The sequence below is a fragment of the Labrus bergylta genome, chromosome 11 (assembly GCF_963930695.1).
Source record: "Labrus bergylta chromosome 11, fLabBer1.1, whole genome shotgun sequence".
Taxonomy (NCBI): Eukaryota; Metazoa; Chordata; class Actinopteri; order Labriformes; family Labridae; genus Labrus; species Labrus bergylta.
In genome coordinates this window covers 19,448,949-19,468,129 of record NC_089205.1, presented here as the reverse complement: position 1 = coordinate 19,468,129, position 19,181 = coordinate 19,448,949, and the positions used below count along the sequence as shown (strand labels likewise).

The 19,181-nt window shown below is 39.5% G+C and overlaps 4 protein-coding genes across 6 annotated transcripts in view; 2 read left to right on the top strand and 2 right to left on the bottom strand.

Annotated features, from left to right (window-relative positions):
* The window catches only part of esamb (endothelial cell adhesion molecule b), a 46,171-nt gene extending 42,903 nt beyond the window's left edge, over positions 1-3,268 (top strand). For 2 of the 3 annotated variants that reach the window (XM_065960062.1, XM_065960061.1), the window contains 3 exons: positions 1,126-1,248; positions 1,366-1,495; positions 1,740-3,266. In XM_065960062.1, the coding sequence (XP_065816134.1) occupies positions 1,126-1,248; positions 1,366-1,495; positions 1,740-2,211 (725 nt within the window). In that variant the 3' untranslated portion in view covers positions 2,212-3,266. Of the gene's footprint in view, positions 1-1,125; positions 1,249-1,365; positions 1,496-1,739 lie in introns of all 3 variants that reach the window. The other variant, XM_065960060.1, reaches the window with a different exon arrangement.
* A 17-nt stretch (positions 3,269-3,285) lies between these two features.
* acad8 (acyl-CoA dehydrogenase family, member 8) lies at positions 3,286-8,250 on the bottom strand. The gene is made up of 11 exons (XM_065960063.1): positions 8,097-8,250; positions 7,564-7,664; positions 7,148-7,317; positions 6,300-6,409; positions 6,092-6,168; positions 5,861-5,998; positions 5,582-5,717; positions 4,993-5,090; positions 4,739-4,891; positions 4,535-4,637; positions 3,286-4,393 (listed from the first exon to the last, which is right to left on the bottom strand). Exons 1-11 carry the CDS (start codon positions 8,212-8,214, stop codon positions 4,338-4,340), a joined length of 1,260 nt encoding a protein of 419 aa, XP_065816135.1. The 5' UTR covers positions 8,215-8,250; the 3' UTR covers positions 3,286-4,337.
* A 1,132-nt stretch (positions 8,251-9,382) lies between these two features.
* On the top strand, positions 9,383-11,569 carry thyn1 (thymocyte nuclear protein 1). Its single transcript, XM_020654862.3, has 8 exons — positions 9,383-9,449; positions 10,206-10,292; positions 10,386-10,543; positions 10,623-10,691; positions 10,791-10,883; positions 10,980-11,075; positions 11,171-11,321; positions 11,430-11,569. The coding sequence occupies exons 2-8, from the start codon at positions 10,244-10,246 to the stop codon at positions 11,474-11,476; spliced, it is 663 nt and encodes a 220-aa protein (XP_020510518.1). The 5' UTR covers positions 9,383-9,449; positions 10,206-10,243; the 3' UTR covers positions 11,477-11,569.
* Positions 11,570-12,214: 645 nt separating this feature from the next.
* LOC109999955 (vacuolar protein sorting-associated protein 26B-like) lies at positions 12,215-18,987 on the bottom strand. The gene is made up of 6 exons (XM_020655134.3): positions 18,219-18,987; positions 16,641-16,797; positions 16,292-16,456; positions 15,125-15,300; positions 14,896-15,038; positions 12,215-13,332 (listed from the first exon to the last, which is right to left on the bottom strand). Exons 1-6 carry the CDS (start codon positions 18,439-18,441, stop codon positions 13,195-13,197), a joined length of 1,002 nt encoding a protein of 333 aa, XP_020510790.1. The 5' UTR covers positions 18,442-18,987; the 3' UTR covers positions 12,215-13,194.
* Between the last annotated feature and the right edge of the window lie 194 nt (positions 18,988-19,181).

The following is a 19,181-nucleotide window of genomic DNA, read 5'->3' as shown; positions in this document are numbered from 1 at the left end:
TTTTTCTGCAGCCTGTGTTTGCAACAACTCAGCATTTTTAAGCCAGATGGGCAAGGAAGAGGAGATTCTTTTGAAAGGAAAAATTAAAAGCACTGAGAAAGATTCCCCCACACATGACCTTAGCATGAGAACATACTAAAACAAAAACAACTGACCGACATTATTATACAGCAAGACAGCAGAATCATCAGCCATGGAAACACACCGATGCCAAACTCTGAACTGTAGTTATTGGATAAAGCCCAGTTGTGGATTATTTCTGGATTACGTATGGGAATCAGCTACAAATGATTCAGAAATACCATGAATGGTACACTCAGGTAGAATTGTGATTTTGATGTGCTACGGCTTGAACTGAATAATGATTTTTCATGCAACAAAAAATAACTACAGGAAAACTGATTTAATTATACCAGTTTTATAATTAATATGAATTTTACAAAGTCAACAACTGTGACCCCAGTCAGAGTTGGATACAGTTTAACTCAACATTGCACAACTCCTGCTCACTAGCAGCTGCCTGTCAGCTGTAGCTGACTTACTGTAGACCAGTGACAGAAGTAGCCTTTTCTCAGCTCGAGGCACGAACTTAAATTAAAGTGCAGCTTGTTCAGACAGTTCCTTTTCAGTCTCATTAGCCTCCATGTTTGCCATGTTAGCATTGTCAATGCTAGTATTAGCCCTCTGTGTGGTTTTGCCACCATATGTAAACATAAATAATGGTATCATGATACATCACTATAAGAGAAGAGATACCCTGAAATTAGATCAGGAAGTCACAAGTGTTTATTTTTAGGATTACGATGCACTTTTTGTTGTTACTAAAAGTCACAGTCTACTATTTAAAGATAAAGAGATGTGAAAATCCAAAGTTGACAAACGTGTCTGAACTCTGAGAAAGCATTGACTTTAGAAGACAATTGTCTATGTTATTTCCATAAAGTTCATTCTTGCAGTGTTACAGTAGAGTTGTGTTGGTTTCTGTAATAATATAGTGGTCCCCTGATGTTGTACTGTTGTATAATAATTAAATGTGGATCTGTCTAGTTTCCTGTATGCACCAAGCCCACATGCCCATGAACATATGATCGTGTCTGGTGTGTAACTCTGTGGTTGTGTTTACAGACGAGAGACACGGCACCCTCAGGCTCAGCAACCTCACTAAAGGCATGTCAGGGAAGTATGTCTGCAGAGCCAGCAACACAGCGGGCTCGGATAGCTGCTCCATTAACCTGGAGGTCATCACCTGTACGTACACAGCACACAAAAAATCTGCAACACAAACACACACACACACACCGTGTATTTAACACATCTAACAGCCAAGACCCTGTTTTGATGTTAATACTGTGTTCTGTTTCCCAGCCTCTAATGCAGGTGTAGTTGCAGCAGCTACACTGGGGTCGATAGTGGGATTGGTGGCCATGGTGCTCTTCCTCATATTCATACTGAGGAGGAAGCGGGACACTGAGGAGGAGATAGCCAATGAGATAAAGTAAGAGATACAGTACCTAACACATACAGTACATTGTATACACTTTTAGAGTCTTATGCAATCCAAAAAAACAGCAGAGCAATAAACTCAACGTTTAATTCCCTCTGTTATTGAAAAACTACTGAGGTCATTTTTATACTGCTATTAACTGGACTATAATATACTGAGAGGTGTTTTTGACTGTCTGTACTTCCCATCTAGAGCCCATTGAGTAATCTCTGCCTCCCTCTCTCTTAACTCTCAGGGAGGATGCTCAAGCACCAAAGCGGGTGTCATGGGCAAAGAGCAACACAGGCTCGGATATTGTATCCAAGAACGGCACACTGTCCTCTATAGCAACCAGTCCTCGACCCCGAGACCCCAGCGCACCGAACTTCAACTATCCATACTCCCCAATGTCGGCTTCTGATGCAAGCTCTGTGATCAACACATACCAGCTGCGACCTGGGGAAGGCAACACGCTGCAGGGACTTCCTGGTTACAACCACGGGGGCACCCCTATGCAGAAACAAAAGAGAACACCCACGACAAACGGGGCCCCTCCTCAGCTGCTGAGGAGCCCCGCAGTCGCCGTCCCCATTAGGACTGAAGGGGCTCAGCCTCAAGTGCCACCTCCACTCACCGTGCCCCCGCAGGTCCGCTCCTCCACCCTGACGCGCATGGGGGCCGTTGCTGTCATGGTGCCTGCTCAGAGCCAAGCAGGCTCTCTGGTGTAGCCAGCAGGAGCGTCAGGGTGGGAAAATACAAAAGGACAGTGTGGGTGTGGCACGCCTTGCTTGAAATGGAAAAAGCATTTTTCTCCATGAAGACCTGAGAGGCTGTGAGAGATCAAATAATCTCTGCAGGAGGGTTGCGCATCATTTGCACAAGCTCTCCCTTCCTTATTTGAGTTTTTTTTTTGTATGCTGAGCTCTGGCTCACTAAAGAGAAATATATTTTTATTTACACACCTGTACAGGGGTCTTAAAAAATTTACCCCAATGGTAATTTAGTGCAGTATGCATTACAGAAATTGCCAATTATTTTTGAGGGAGTTGTGATGATTTAATGCAATGTGTCTGTCCAATTGAAGAATTCAGTTTGGTTGGAATTTTAAAGTTTGTGCAGAGTATGTTTTGGCTACATTTGTATGATGTATTAACAAATAAATACAAACTAAATTTTATACTTTACATTTCACTGTTCCCTGGCTGTGTTAAAGGATCACTCTCGGTCACTTCTCTCAGGCTAACTGCACTTGTTCAAACAGACACAGCAAAGTCACAATTCAGGTATTTGTCTTTGAAATGTCTCACTTTTTATTTAACAAACATTTATAACTGTTCACTTCAGGTTTTTTTTTTATTTTGTTTAACCTACTGTGTTAGTGTCAGTATGGTTTCAGGAGATAGATGTCAACAGCGAGAACATACTTTGAATATTTTGCCTGTTCTGGTAGATGGAATGTAACCAAAATAGTGAGTACAGCACTGCTAAAGAAGTCGATGGATTCTGACTATTTTGTTCAAAAGTGCTCCGTATAACTAAATATAAATACTGTAAACTTACAAAGCAATTAGTTGGAGGAGGATGTAACTGATGGCCTTGTTTGTTTGTTTGTTTTTTGTAAGTCAACTCTGCAGATGGGTTTGGAAGAGATATGTTGATGTAATGCTAAATGGAGCACTTTTATGCAGTTTTGATTGTCGACAATTTTTTCAATAAAGTGTTCTGAAGTGTTTGATTTTTTTTTTTTCACTCATGTAAACCTATTAACAAGTCCCAGCTACGGTGCTAATAAAAACAAAAGATTCCTTTTATGAAAGCCGAGATCATTTTATTTGGAGTGTGATCAGCAAATATAATTTGCAAAGTGATATTTCGACACAAAACCCAAAATACAAGAAAACGTGTTCCTGTGGAAGTACACACGTTTTCCTGTTTCAATTGTATATACTACAGAACACACAGTACACAAACATTACAGTAACAATGATCATAAATAAGATCTGAAGGGACACTTTATCAACAGAGTATCTCAAAGTGCACTTGATTTTTGACAGAATAACGGTTTGTAACACATAGGCTGTCTTTAAATCCTGAAAGGAATAGAGTGAAAGAATGATCCAATGCTCATCTATCGAACGTGAATGAGACTGTAGTGAAGATCTCCTCTGAATTATAAAACAAGGTGACAACTCTACATCCTCACTAGCAGCTTCAGGGGAACCTTTATTTTTTTTTATTGGAAAGTCAAAACATAAGTACTATAAAACCAAAATGGATTAACATGGAAATGATTACATGTGTATGTCGCTTGCAATCACAGTTGTAATGTAACACTGAACAAATTCATAGTTCTCAGCTGTGTTATGTTAGCTATTTATTATCATGCTAACAGCTAATTGTCTGATTATACTCACATTGAAATGTGCTTTGAACCTGGACTCATTCTGGCATGTTGGTGTAAAATACTTACAATACAATTTAAAGTCTACGGCTATTCAGTCGGCATAATTAGTGTTGGACATGTATACACTTTGACCTGCAGGTGGTGCTATTTGAAAAGTCATCTGAGCAGTTGTTACTGGTGTATTTCACTGTGGATCAGTTAAATACAACAGACTGATGATTGAAGCACATCAGTGTGAGGAAAAAAAAAAGAGAAGAAAATATTAATTTCTCTAGCAGGGAAAAATAACTACTTTTACTGAGGGGTTCACCCTACATTTTCCAATGGCCCTTGGCACTGTGAGCAAACCTTAGACGCAGAGTGGCACTTCAGGAAACCAGTCACACAGTAACAGAGCAGAAAAGACCATAACAACATGGTCACTACTGGAGATCCAGAGATGATGATTTATCAAGACTCTGACAGAAGATTACGAGAAATGATCATCCTCATCACCTCGTTTGTGCCTTCAGGGGAAACGAGAAGAGAGTAAAGGGTCACAAAACACCGCAAAATTAGGAAAAACAAAGCTTGACAGGCCTAATAAATGTAAGTCGATTAAATGGTACAAATCTAGGAACAGTTATGTCTGTATTACTGAAGCTCACCCTCTAGGATCTGATGAACTCTGATGTCTCGAACAAACTGCTGCACTGCGTAGTCTTTGAGGTAACCGTACCCACCGTGCATCTGAAGAGCCTGGTTGCAGATCTGTTGGATGACAGCAGGTGAGAATTTAGAACGAGTTAAATCAAATCTGACTTGGTTAATGGTGACGATAAATACTCCTGCAGTTACGCAACATCACTCACATTAAAGCACTCATCTGTAGCAAAGAGCTTGGCCATGGAGCAGAGCGAGACGGCATCAGGCCGGTTCTCCTGAAGCGCTGTCGCGGCTTCACGCACCAGAAGGCGCGATGCAACCAACTTGGTGGCCATTTCTGCCAGCTTGAACTGTAGAAACTTCAAAACGTATAGATGACGGGTAGAGGAAAAAAAGGATTCTTGATGAATGCTCAGTAGCAGTGGCTGAAATCTTGTGATCTTTGGATTAAAAGCATTACCTGGTTGTTTGAGAGCGTCTCTCCGAACTGTTTGCGCACCAACAGATGATCCTTTGCCAGCAGCACAGAGGCATGAGCCGCCCCAAGAGAACAGGACGCTGTTGGCAGAGGGTTGATTGAGAGGCAGCTGATTTTTCTTGCAAAATAAAAGTCCTTGTTTGACCATTCTCAAAGCAAGAGTATTTAACTTTGTCAGAAGAAAGGTTGCAGTATAAACATTAAACATTGAATGCATCCCACCATCATTTCTACCATAAGATTTTAACCGACTGTTACATCTGGCATATCAATCAACACCATGTTGTTTTTTTGGAGACAGAAGTCCTCTTATTTTGAAAAGATAGACTTTTTTTTTACAACATGATTATACATTTGTCTGTCATGTACTCCACATGCTGAGGAGACTCGCTCTTTACAATCATCAAAAGAACGTAGCTCACTTACCAACTTTTATTAAGTTATACTCTGTTGTATAATTTCTCATTCTCAGGCTGATATAAAACATTGTTTCTAGCTGTGGGGATTCATTTGTGTAGGGAATTCATAGAACGTTAAAACAATAGAGGGATGTGTGTTCCCCCTTCCTCACCGATGTTAATCCTGCCTCCATTCAGGCCTTTCATGGCGATGCTGAATCCTTGTCCTTCCTCACCGAGCCGGTTGCTCACTGGAATGGCACAGTCCTCAAATATCACCGCTCTGGTCGGCTGAGAGTTCCAACCCACCTGGAGCACCGATTGAACACAGCTGAGTGACTACGACTTAATCCTGCCATCTAGTGGTTAACTGCTAAACAGCAAATAATGCAATCAACAGCTTAGCATACATAGGAGCTATAAAGTGTTTTGTCGACATCAATAAACTCTACCTTTTTTTCTTTTTTGCCAAAATTGAGGCCTGGGGTTCCCTTTTCTACCACCACACATGAGATGCCTTTTGGTCCTTTACTTCCTGTTCTGCACATCACAACATAGACGTCTGTGTCTCCTCCTCCACTGATAAAAGCCTGATGAGACAAGGCATGTTTTCAGGCTTACTTATGTATACATAAAGACACTATCAACAGTAAAATATTATCCATAGATACGTAGAAAATCACCTTGGAACCATTCAAGATGTATTGGTCTCCTTTCCGCTGTGCAGAGGTCAGAAGAGAGGCAGCGTCACTGCCAGCGCCTGAAATCCAAGATGACAACATGATAGTGTTGTACATTTTTATCAACATATTACACAGAGAAAATAAACTTTTCAGTAAATTTTCATGTTTTCTCCCTTGCATACGTTTTCTTTTACATGTGAAGACTGACCTGGTTCTGTGAGACAATAGGAGGCAAACTTGTCCATTGAACAGAGATCAGGACAGAACTTCTCTCTCTGCTCAGTATTCCCAAAAGTGTCGATCATCCAGGCACACATGCTGCAAAGAGATGAACACAATAAGATAAGATAAGATAATCCTTTATTTATCCCACAATGGGGAAATGTACAGTGTTACAGCAACAAAGAGCAAAGATTGCAAACAGAAAGTGAACACAGTACAATTTCTGAATAAAAAAAGAAAAATTAAGAATGTACAAAAAAGGACGTACACAGCAAAACAAATCTGCAACGCACACACACACACACACACACACACCGTGTATTTAACACATCTAACAGCCAAGACTCTGTTTTGATGTTAATAGATACTAAAAATAGATCAGCTGAGCTGTAGTTTTGACAAAAAAGTAGTCAGAATGCAAAACCAATGCAAAACCATGTGGAGTATCATTATAGCACCTTCAGTCGAGAAGGCTCACAGTGTAATTACTAATACTCTCAAGATCAACTCATGTAGAAACAAATATATCTCACACAGTAGAAATAATTGGAAGGAAGTTTTGATCTGAGATTTTTTTTTTCCCATCATTGCCAATCCTATTGCTGTTTTCTATTCTATGTTATTTGTTCCCCTCTATCCAATAACTGTGGCCTAATTGGTTATAATTTCATGGGTTATTTCATTCATTAATTGGGTATTGTTTAAAGCTACATGTCTTCTCAATTCACGCTGCATACCTCAATTTAAGTCTTATTGAATAAATCCCCATCTCTCTTGTCATGATGTTTCATTTGCAGTTACATGCAAACTACTGCCGTATGATGGAGTTCTTACTTGTGGATACTGATGTAGGCTGTGGTGCTGACGCATCCTGTAGACAAGGCCTCAAAAATGACCGACGTGTCCAATCGAGAGAGACCTGAACCTCCGACATCGGGCTGAACGTAGATGCCACCAAACCCCAGCTGGGCTGCCTTTCGCATCGTCTCCACAGGAAACACTTCCTGGGAGAAGAAAAGAAGCGGACAAATGTACAGATAAATGACGTTGTCAAGCCACTCAAAAGCTATATTAGACACAGGATAAAAATCAGGTGAAATGTGACACATTTATCAGCACCAGTCCCAAACGGTACTGCCATGTGTGATGTCACAGTGAGGTAAGCTGTCATTGAAGAGCTGCCTTCAAAAGAGCCAAAGTCTGAAGGCTGAATCTGCTGCTTTGACAGCACTTTACTTGTTTTAACATACCTTCTGGTCCCACTCGGCCATGTGAGGAGCCATTTCATTGGCTGCAAAGTCAAAGGCCACCTTTTGAAACTCCTTCTGTTCATCTGAAAGTCCATGAGCAGCTGTGGTGAAGCACAGAGATCAGACAGGTCAAATGGATGAAAAGAGCCATTGGCTGGCTGCATTGGTTGCTGTGATGAATTAAACAAGCTGCAGGCGTTCTTTTATTAGAAAATGACGAGACATTTTGAGACTACAGCTAAAAAAAAAAACCAAAAACAACGTTTCTAAAGCACTAAATGTTTAATGGGAGGTGTGAAGCTCACTCTGCCTCCTGACTGGAGGAACAGGAGAAACAACTTAACCAATAACAACAACATTTGATTCTGTTACAGTCTATGCTCAACATACTGCCTCAGTAGTTGCTGGTAAGCTGATGTTAAAAATGTAAACACAAACTCAAGTATGTTAGTTAACAATTAGTTGTGGATTTTCTTTCACAGACACAATGCGACGATAAAACAACAACACAGTCCTCTATTAATGACACTTACGGTCGATACACGAAGCTATCCCTCGTCTCTGTACACTTCGGTTACAAAGTAAACGATGGTTCCTACAGATGCTGGAGCCGAGTTTTGCAATTCTACCTAGAGGTCCAACAGCCGCCATGTTTACCTTGTTCAGTTATGTCACACGCTTGCTGCCGCTATGGCTGCTGGGAAATGTAGTAAATCTTCTTGTTGAAGTCGAGAGCGTTGAATGGGTTTACTGTTGCCTCTTGTGGCTGTTTTTCCGTAAAACACCCAATTGTTGCGAGCTGATTTATCATCTATTGGCTACGCTGGAAATGGAAAGCAAATATTAAATGGATATATTTTTGAAGATTCCTCTTTTTAAATTCTTCATGGTGAGAACGAACATTTTCGATATCCAACAACAATTGGATTTTGGATACTCACAATGTATTTTGGATATTTAAATTTACTTAATGGATATCTGGAATGTTTTTTCAAGTTGGATAGCTCAAAGTAATAGTATGACTAGTAACACTTGTATTTTAGATATCTGAAATGTACGTTTTGGCATAAGAATAATTTATTTCATTCGTTCATCTTTTTCTATCATGTGTTGTCATTTGTTGTTTGTCTATTCAAAAGTACACTCAGTTTACTGCACATTGCACATATTGCACATTTCAAGTTTACTTTTTCTTTACATTTTATTTCATTTATTTTGTTTTGTACCTTTTGCACTATTTAGAATGTGTTACTGTAAATATTATTTATCTTATTTTACCTTATTTTATTTGATCTATTTTACCTTATTTTATTTGATCTATTTTACCGTATTTTAAAGAATAAATAATTTATTACTGTAAATATTATTTATCTTATTTTACCTTATTTTATTTGATCTATTTTACCTTATTTTATTTTATCTATTTTACCGTATTTTATTTTATCTTATTTTACCTTATTTTGGTTGTATTGCACCGCGGGAGGGAGACAAACGCAATTTCGATTCCACTGTACGTCTGGCATATTTTGAAATTGACAATGAAGTTGACTTTCACTTTGTTGTATGAAGGAAGAACGACTTTTGGATACAGGAAATGACATCAGTGAATTGGAAAAATGTTAATGTGAATGTCTTTGACAACAATTCTTACCATGGGGATACAGTTTTGTCCATAAGAAACGCTGTTGTGAGTAACGTACTGCTCGGTATCGGGGAGCGAGGTAGGTAGGGGTGCTGCTTGTCACAAGTGGGTGTAACGCGTCTTTTCGCCTACAGGAGCAGTAATGAGCTTCATTAAAGGTGAGCTGTGTGCGCTGCCTTAAGACGAAGAAGACGAAGAAGACGTCGCACCCGCGAAACACGCTTGGGATAAAAAACACACGAAGGTGAGTTTCATGCGAAATCAAAATAGTGGTCCCAAACAGTATGTTTAAGCTTTACATAAAGAACGACATGAATGAAGACAAGTAGCAAGTCGTTTTGGTAAAAAATAAATAAAAACAAGCCCGGCTAAACGCCTTTAATCGATGCATCTGGTTTGTAAAAGAGAAACTATTGGCCTACGTTTGTAATGCAATGTGTTTGTTTTGCTGTTGATACATGACTAAAAACTCACTATCATTGTCAAATCATGCAAAGAAATACCTGATATGTCAAATAAGTCATTATATATTCAAAAGCCACATGAACTGACGTCATTGCCTACTCCTTACTGTATGTTCGTCATTATCTTTATCACGACATGAGACATATCAGAAGCTTTTTTTTGATGTGACTGTAAACATCTCATGCAAAAGGTTGTTGTTACTTTATTGAGAAATGGTGTCGTCATCATCATGTAGCAGGCTATGTTAACAGACTATTAATACTGTACTCTGAGCATTGTTTGCAGTCATGTGTAACATCACAGTCCAGCAAACATCTTAATATCTGCTTTAAACTGATTGTATCATTGGAGGTGAAATACCATTACATATTCTTTAATATAAAGTCATTTGTTTTAGAAAAGCAGCCTTTTTGAGTACAATTGCATACTCGTATCTGTGTACAGTCTTATCTTAAAAACTGCCCTGCCAGTAATTTGTGGAGGTTTTCTTTCCTATTTAAATCGGTATTGGTCTCACAAATCCAATATCTGACAGTCAGGAGTTTTAAACGTGCCTCATTTGGACTGCGAGAGATGCCACCAAAGAAAAGGACCAGAGTGAATGAAAGACTAGCAAAACCAGGTAAGCAAAGTAAATCACAGAGTAAATGTCTTGTTGGTATGTTGTGTTTTTTTTTCTTCTCATGAGTGACCGTTACGCCTCTCAACAACACAGGAAAAGATGAAGACAGTGCAAAAGAAGCCGTTGGAGCTAAAAAGAAAGCAACGGGAGTAACAAAAGAGAGCTCAAGCACACCCAGCACTCCCGAGTACTGTCACTGGCTGATGAAGTCTGAGCCTGAGAGCCGCTTTGAGAACGGCATCGACATGAAGGTACGAAGCAGCGATGGCCTCTTTGGCACAGTCTGTACTTCTTCTGCACTCGTCTTGACGCTTCTGGTTCATTCTGCAGTTCGGGGTTGAGGATCTGAAGGCTCTGCCTGATCAGACCAGCTGCTGGGACGGCGTGCGCAATTATCAGGTACAGCAGAGCGGATTTTTGTCTCGCTAGCCTTATGCAAAATGATCCGTTCTTCATCTGTCTTAGGAAATGTTCCCCTAAAGGATCCGTTCTCTGCAGGCACGTAATTTTATGAGGCAGATGAAAGAAGGGGACTTGGCTTTCTTTTACCACAGCAACTGCAAGGAACCGGGGATCGCTGGAGTCATGAAGGTAAAACGCTCTCGCTCACTGCCGATCATTTTGTAACGGTGTTTACAAAACTTCACATTGACATAGTATTCAACTGTTCTTCCTTTCCTACTGTAGATTGTGAAGGAGGCTTATGTTGACCATACTCAGTTTGATAAGAAAGACGTGCATTTTGATGCATCCAGTAAAGCGGACAACCCTAAGTGGAGCATGGTAAAATCATTCATGGGGGGGGGGGGGTGGAGGGGGAATTACAATAACTAATTATAACAGAGCCTGAAAGTTGATGTTATGTACTTCTCTCTCAGGTAGATGTGCAGTATCAGAGGATGATGAAGCGCTTTCTTCCTCTGTCCGAGCTGAAAAAGTATCACCTGCAGCATCGGACCAAAGGAGGGCCTCTGAAGGACATGGCACTTTTTACGAGGGCCAGGCTCTCTGTGCAGCCCCTGACATCTGGTGTGTGAAGAGACCTGTTGATGAAAACGTATTCTACTCTCTACTTTCTTTACCGGTACACAATATTGACCTAGTTGTTCTGCTTTTTTTGTTTGTTATTTTTTGCAGAGGAGTTTGACTTTCTCCTGAGTTTGGAGGATGAAGAACCTTTGTGAGGACGAGAGAACACCAAACACTGTCCTAGCTACATAGTTTTATATTTTTGTATCTTGTTTATAATACATCAAATTAAAAGTGGTTCAATTATGGCTCATATCTCATTGTTTATCTGAACTTCTAAATCAGTGTTTCCCAAACTTTTTTAATTGGACCCCCCATCCTAAGAAAAGCTGAGCCCTCCAATGACCCACACCGAGAAAAGACTTACTTTTTTTCACTCTTAAAATTGTCATCCTCAGATCAGAATGACTTAAGAGGCCTGACATAAATTAATTTTTTTTAATCTTCTTTTGTACTGAAGCTGAATTCTAATTGGGTCAGTTTTTTTAAACCGCTTTGCTAAAGAAATTCTATTTGACCTCTGTTGTAACCTGGTCACCTCTGCTACCCACAGCGATTTAGCACAAGATAGCAATGCAACTGAATTATGTTTGAATCATTGATGAATCAAGAATTTGGCATATTGAAAGAAATAAAAAACATCTTGTGAATAAAAAAAGTGATAATGCTTGATGTAATCCATATAGCGCACTGCTTATGTAATACAATGATACTCGAATCAAAATTGACTAGTGAATATAAATGATCTAGTGATGTCGGCACATATCTACTAAGTAGCCGATACTAATAGTCACTGGATATGCTAACATCGGCCGATATTATCGGCTGGCCGTGTATCAGTCGGGTTCCAAATCTCAGATTCTTCACATTTTGACTCATTCCAGCAAAACAACCAAGTCTGAACCTTTTTATTTTCCATTTGGCATCATTTTATTTGACTTACAAGGACAAGGAAGAATCGATTAGCATTTTGCAAAAGATAGATAGTTCTACTGTCACTTTTTCTCTGGTTAAAAGACTAAAATTATGTTAGAGGCAGGAGGATTTCATTTGCTTGATACACTTAGGCACAACTCTGGAGTCCCTAATAAAGAGGATACAGAAGACTTCACACTATCGGACCTTTTCCCTAACACCACTGGAATGCTGAGGTCAAGCAGATGAACATGAAGGACATTGTTGTGGCACCGTGTGCAGAATAATCAAGTTACACAAGCTGGACCGGGGAGCAGGATTAAAGGTTTGAGCTGGTCATATTTACAGATAAAACAAAAGTGGGATTAATACTTCACTGCTCTTGCTTTAAATGACGGAAAGAAAAATTCCAGTTTCAATCATTTTTTTTGTTGTGCAAACAGCCAAAGAGAAATGTGTTCAGCATTAACAGTGCAAAGTTATCTCAGATGTCTTCTTGACCTTATAACAGTGTTAGGAATGACTTCTGTTAAGGTGGAATGTTGGAGATACAAAATGTTGAATGACTTTTTAAGTTGCGTTAAATAGAAGGTTAGAAATGATCCCGAGATAGCATTAATTGGACTTTTAACGAAGAGAGAGCTTAAAAATGTAAGAATATCACAGAAGAGATTTTACACAGTGGACATGGCGTTAGGTGATTAGAGAAAAAAACAAAGCGTTAATGAGGAAGGGCAGGACCAGCAGCCTGAAGCCACGCTGAACGCCTCATGCAAACTGTTTTCATTGTTCTCAAACTGCGGTGCTCTATGTCAGCTCCCTTCTTCCTCCCTTTACAAGCAGCGGCTGCAAATAGAAAGCAGCTGCCGCACCAGATGTTGTACACGCGACAGGTTCCTCCACCACAGACACTGGTGATGAGTCCGGTGGGAGGAGAGACTGCAGGATGCGCTGTTTTCTACCCGCTCTCCTCCTTCGCCGCCTGCTCCAGGGCGCTCTCCGAAGCGGCCGAGCCCTCGAACCTCTGAGAGGCGATGGCGGCCTGATGGGACATGCTCTTCCTCACCACGTCTCCTTTCCTCCACAGTGTGATTTCCTGTGTGGGGAGAAAAGGAAGGATTAAGATTCCTTTTAAAAATCCTTTTAAAAGCCTGAGTAGAATAACAAGGCTCCATAGAAACACCTCAATCAGAACTGCTGCAACTTGATGAAGTGCACCAATTTATTTTGCTGCAATGGTTCCCATTACCATGGTAACAGTTGTATTCGCTTTTTCTCTGCAAAATATCTACACTGTTTTCAAAAAGCTCTTAATAGTTCAGAAACCAAATCGTGCTAACCCACTGGATGACTCTTCATTTAGAACAGTAAGTGGAGGAACTCTTCCAGTCACATTCATACGGACATACATAGTTTTTAATTAGCCATATAATTGATCAAAGTCATGCTTTTGTCTCAATCAGAATTTGTTTTATAATTTATAACCCAAGAGTGACATTGACTCTAATTGGAAATGATTCAATTAAGATCATCTTTCTTTCTTTTTTGTTGCTTTTTTTCATCTCATTCAGCTCTTCCTCTAATGTATTTATTTGCCCCTGTGATGTTTCTCTTTTAACAAAGTCATATTAGAGGTTCATTATCAGAAAGTCACAGCTGTTCACAGGAATAGTTTACCTGTGAGACAGCATGGAAAATAAACGAGCATGGAAGTGACTCCCCTACTGTACACAGCGTGTTTTCTGTAATGTGCATAAAAGGTGGGCTGCTTTAAAACTTTGTGGGGAACAACTGTTTTGACGGTTTCCTATTACATGTTCACTGTTTATACATTGTGTTGTATATACTTTTTTTATCACTATTACTGCTAGGGCTCAAATTACCAATCATTTAACTTCCTAATTTATGGTAAAAAAAAAAAAGGAAAAACACTTCAATAATTTCCTTCTGATTTACTTGAAACTGAAGCTGTTTTGGGAGTCACTAATGCAAAGAAAGTAGCAGACAGTAAATGTTGCAAGGTTGAACCAAAATAATCTAGTTAAACTGCAACCCCTTCATGCCACTTCTGATTTAACTTCACAAAATTAAAGCGAAAGCTGTTTTTGTAGCTCAGATTCAATCTGTTTTGAATCTTCCTGGATTTAGTCCAGTGTTCTGGTGTTAAATGTTAATTTAGCTGCCAAATATTTAAATAAAGCATTATCTGATTATTTTAACAACAGAATAACTGTCAGTGTTTGCTTTGTCAAAGCTAACGATCCAATCAAATTCATCCCAGCATTATGTCCCACCTTCTATCTTGGTGATGGTTCCCTTTTCATGAGGAAACATGTCACAACCCGGCAGTTAGATCCTCTCAACAGTCTGTCCCATGGTTACTTTAATATCATGCTTATTAGCGTGATACTCCATGCTGCCTATATATATATTTACTGTAGATACGATGTTGCTGTTTTGTCCAATTAACACGTCTCTTCATATCTTTGGTTTATAACATGCAAACACTCAGAACACCTGAAAGAAACCAAGCCAGCAGTAATGCACACGATAAAGTAATCATTTTTAAACTTGCTGCGAGAACAAGGCAACAGTCAGATGAATAAGTGTAAACAAACTGACTTCGTGCCGTGAGGAGCGTCTTCTATCAGAAGCTCACCTGCTGTTTGAAGTAGCGTCTCTCCTCCTCGTCGATCAGCACCAGGTTCAGGTAGTAGCGCACGGAGAACTTTTTGTTGATGTCTCTCATGGTGGGAGTCAGATCATAACCAGCCAGGAATAACCGGATGGGGATAGACTCTCCTGAAGAGTGAAAAACACTGAGACGTGACTGATCCCATCAATCTTGACTGAGTAAGGAGGAGACTCTAAATGAACGAGGTGTTTACCTCTGACCGGAGCTCCATCCATGATCTCGTACTTTGCGATGGTGTCGTTTTCATGGTACACACTCGGGCCGGTGCCTGTTGTCTCCCGTTTGATGATGTCAATCTCCATGTGCTTAATCTTAATCCTCACCAGCAGGAAGTAGATTTTCCCCACAATTACATCTTTCAGGTGGTACCTGGACATGAGAGTGACGGTTTATACAACAAATCACATCATTAAAAGGGGGCGGCAGTAGGTCAGTCTGTAGGGACCGGGGGTTGGGAACCGGAAGGTCACTGATTCAAGTCTCGATGGGGACCAAATCTGGAAGTTTGTCTGGTAGCTGGAGAGGTGCCAGTTCACTTCCTGAGCACTGCTGAGGGGCCCTTGAGCAAGTCACCAGTGCAACTACCAGTTACCTTTTTTTTTTTTGGGTATGTTAGATTTGGAGATTTTTTTATCATCATTTTAAGTGTCACTAATGTTGTTGGTATTATGTGTAAGCTTACACATAGCATTGCGTTTCTTATTAAAAGAGCAACCAAATAAATAAATAAATATGCATACTTTGAGCTGCACATACAAACAGGAAGCAGCAACAACTGTACAGTTTTCAACTTAATTTTCTTTTCTTTTTTTTTTACTGAAGTGCAACAATTTTTTTTGTTCATCATATGAAATGAGCTGTTCCATCTTGTCTGAATTTCTTGATGTAAACGATTTAAGGGTGCTTCTTTCTTGATCTGTGACGTGGTAAATACATTCCACAAGTTAATTACGTAAACATCAGACCAGATACCGATATCAGATCAGATCTGTCCCATCTTTAGTTACATTATATTACTGTAACATGTTAAGACCCTGAATGATTATCAAGTTAATTATTAAGCCAATCAGAACAAAATGACATCTAAACTGTTCTTATGGTTGTTACTTTTAAAAATTATTTATGGTGTATAAATCCTTCAAACATGATCTGTTGGTTTGAGCTTCTCTTCCTTGTAGTCTCTTTGGTATCATTGTAATGGGACAGATATTACTGATGTGTTTCAGGTGTTTTATTTTAAAATGGTCAGGCACATTAAAGAAACTGTACACCACACATCTGATCCAATGAAACTGTGGAGGACATTTTCATATCAGTCACTTAACCAGAAAAATGTAGACCGACTATACTTGTTGCTTACTTGGATTTGTTGTACTCAAACTCAATGTGGAGACAATCTTCAATCCCAACTTCCATTTTAATGGAGGAGTTGAGCTCAGGGTAAGTGCTCAGTGTGTGGACTACAATGTCCATCTCTTTACTGATGTCGTTCAGCCTTCTGATCACTGTGGCACGGAGGAAATATCTGCAGAGACAAACAACCAGCAATCAGATCTAAACAATGAAAAATATACTGCGAGTTAAACATGGACGACTTCAGGCATTCGAATGCTCAGTTTAAAAGTAACCAGGTCACAGGCGGGTTAAAGAATGACACCTACAGTCACTCATTGTGTCGCCTTCAAGGTGGAGTGAATGATCAAAGTTACCTTAGCTTGACATTCTGGCCCGTGTACGACTCGTAGGGTTTTTCAACATGAGTGAACTCAAAGTCGAAGGTCTGCGACTGAGTCATTTCACCTGGTCTTGCGAGATCCTTCACCAGGGACACAAACTCATGATGGTTTCCTCTGTCGTAATAAAGCTCTGGGGTGGAAAAAAAGGTTATCAGTGAAGCAAAATTTAAAAAAAAAACAAAAAAAAAAACAGCTTGACTCAGAATATTTACTTGTGATGAGAAAATGTAAAAAATAATGATTACATAGTTAACATTTTTGCTTCTTGTTTTGGGGGAAATAAATACATTTTGAGAGCATAATCAATCTTTTTAAACTTCAATTAAAAGCGTATTCTTGCAACACAAACGCGTTGTGGACACACAATTAAATGTATGTGGGGGACATCTGTACAATTACACCTCACAAAAGATATCAAAGGAACATTATCAGCCGCTTGTTTGTGAATGTTTTTTTTTTTTTTTCTTTCTTCCGTGTGCACTGTTTTTTTTTAGCTCTGATTTTGGTCTCTCCCAACTCCTGAGAAAAATACCTGAGCTAAACTTTGGCTCATTGAGAGAGCGGAGAAGCTTCCCCAACGATTTGAAATGACATCTTCATGGAGCACGTTATTTGTCACACCCTGACCAGCACCCAACTTCACTTTTCACTGCAGCTTATCAGAAAGCAGAAGTGTAGCTAAGTAAAAAAAAAAAAAAAAATTAAATAAATGTGTGATTTAAAGTGACAGGGACACCTTGGGTCACAAATGACTATTAACGCTAACATTAGAAATAGCTTCTTCTTTTTTTTGACAGTTATATTTTGCAATTGGTGCTTGGGTGGAAATCATTTTTAACATACCAATGTGTTACCTAATAGCACTACCCACATTGTTGGTGCACGATCAGCAGCATCAATCAATAGTGCTCTATAACTTTAAGAAAAGATGTGGTGAGGGTATCTATCTAGCACAGAGTCCTGGCAAGAATCCCAAGAAAACAAATGCAAATACTGATAACGCCATGTGCCTCTCAAGCACTATGAAATCATCTCCTGGCTTAGTTTGCACTTAGCAAAACTACATTTTGAAATAGTCACTATTTCTTGCAACACTATTTAATGTTACAATCTGATATGTAATGTCATAATCTTAACCTATTGGTATCTGGATTGTATTTTACAAAAAAAAAAAAAAGGAGAAAGCAGGGTTTATGCAGAGAAGAAAATAGATCTGTTGTTGGACTTGGAGGCTGTCTCTATTGAAAATGATTAATTTGATGTTTAAAAAGAAGTTGAGAAGAGAGTATTTTGTCGTGTGTAAATGTATGTGTGCCAATAATGAAGGTTTAGTTCTCCTATTGTTTTGAGATAAAGATTTTCAGCATCACTCCTGCAACGAATTATTCTGGTGACATGTTGACACAGTTTAGTCTCTAATGTCAAAGTCTTCCTAATGGATGTCTTTGTTGTAGTTGTTGTTGTTGTTGTTGTTGTACAATGGAAATTTCAACACCAGACAGACACAGAAGACATGGCGAAGTGAGACAGTTCATTCACTTGTCAACCCACCTATTTGGCCCACAAATTCAATTTTGATGCCCTGGTGCTCCAGCCTCTTCCCGGGGTTCTTCACTGTCACATTCACTTTCCCACTGACTGTCTCTCCATCATAGAAAAGAAAGTATTTGTCTTTCTTTCCATCCTCTGTCTTGTGTTCAGCTTTCTTCCTCGTTTCAGCGTCATTCAGGACTACATCGATTTCTGCACTTTGTCCAAAACTGAAGAAACTCATTGTGACGTTGCGTGAGTGCCTCTTGTCGTAATGTTGTTTTTGTTTTTTTTTTGCACTGATTTGACAGCAAAAAGCAAAAAAAAAAAAAAAAAAAAAAAAAAGCAAAAGCCCTGCTAATGTTTTGTGAGTAGAAAACAAACACACAATAAGGCCTGCAGGGTGGTCGACCTCAGCTCCCTCTCTCTTAGCACTAAACACAATCGATCAAACGGCGGAAAAAGTCGTAGGTATTTTGCAGAAAGCTCGACATTAGCTACATGTCCACAATGATTTCAAATAACGAAGAAAAAACAGCGATGCGATGTCACAACGAAAACGCAAGATAACAAGTCCATCAGCGAAATGAGCCTTTTCTTGTTCCTCTTCTTGATCCTGATGTGTCCAACAACAAGTCTCCAGCCGGCCACAAAATGACTCTGCTGCGGGATAATAGACACAAGCCTCGCTGTGTGAATAGAAACATCTATTACATGTTTGTTTTCAGTAAGAAACGACTGTGAATGTTGTCAAATGATCAGGATGTACGACACCTGCATCACAGGAACTACTGCCGGGTGAACCATTTCAAAATAAAAGCCTAGGCGTACCTTGGGCTGTAGCTCCAGTGATGATTAAAGTGAGGACTTTAATCATCATCACAAATCAATGGCTGTATAAAGAGTAGCCAATGTGTTTCTTTGGGCCTGTTTTGTTGCGTTTTCCATCTTGATTTGTAGCCATGTCATCTCAATGATGGGTAC

What these genes read in the sequence shown, in the direction of transcription:
- thyn1 (XM_020654862.3), top strand. Translation starts at nt 10,244, where the DNA reads ATGCCACCAAAGAAAAGGACCAGAGTGAATGAAAGACTAGCAAAACCA. An exon ending in ACGGCGTGCGCAATTATCAG is followed by an intron (nt 10,692 to 10,790) that starts GTACAGCAGAGC and finishes CGTTCTCTGCAG; the next exon opens with GCACGTAATTTTATGAGGCA. An exon ending in GGATCGCTGGAGTCATGAAG is followed by an intron (nt 10,884 to 10,979) that starts GTAAAACGCTCT and finishes TTCCTACTGTAG; the next exon opens with ATTGTGAAGGAGGCTTATGT.
- LOC109999955 (XM_020655134.3), bottom strand. Translation starts at nt 18,441, where the DNA reads ATGAGTTTCTTCAGTTTTGGACAAAGTGCAGAAATCGATGTAGTCCTG. An exon ending in GGCCAGAATGTCAAGCTAAG is followed by an intron (nt 16,457 to 16,640) that starts GTAACTTTGATC and finishes TTGTCTCTGCAG; the next exon opens with ATATTTCCTCCGTGCCACAG. An exon ending in GACGCTACTTCAAACAGCAG is followed by an intron (nt 13,333 to 14,895) that starts GTGAGCTTCTGA and finishes CTCCCCACACAG; the next exon opens with GAAATCACACTGTGGAGGAA.
- acad8 (XM_065960063.1), bottom strand. Translation starts at nt 8,214, where the DNA reads ATGGCGGCTGTTGGACCTCTAGGTAGAATTGCAAAACTCGGCTCCAGC. An exon ending in CTATTGTCTCACAGAACCAG is followed by an intron (nt 6,169 to 6,299) that starts GTCAGTCTTCAC and finishes CTTGGATTTCAG; the next exon opens with GCGCTGGCAGTGACGCTGCC. An exon ending in CTACAGATGAGTGCTTTAAT is followed by an intron (nt 4,638 to 4,738) that starts GTGAGTGATGTT and finishes GTCATCCAACAG; the next exon opens with ATCTGCAACCAGGCTCTTCA.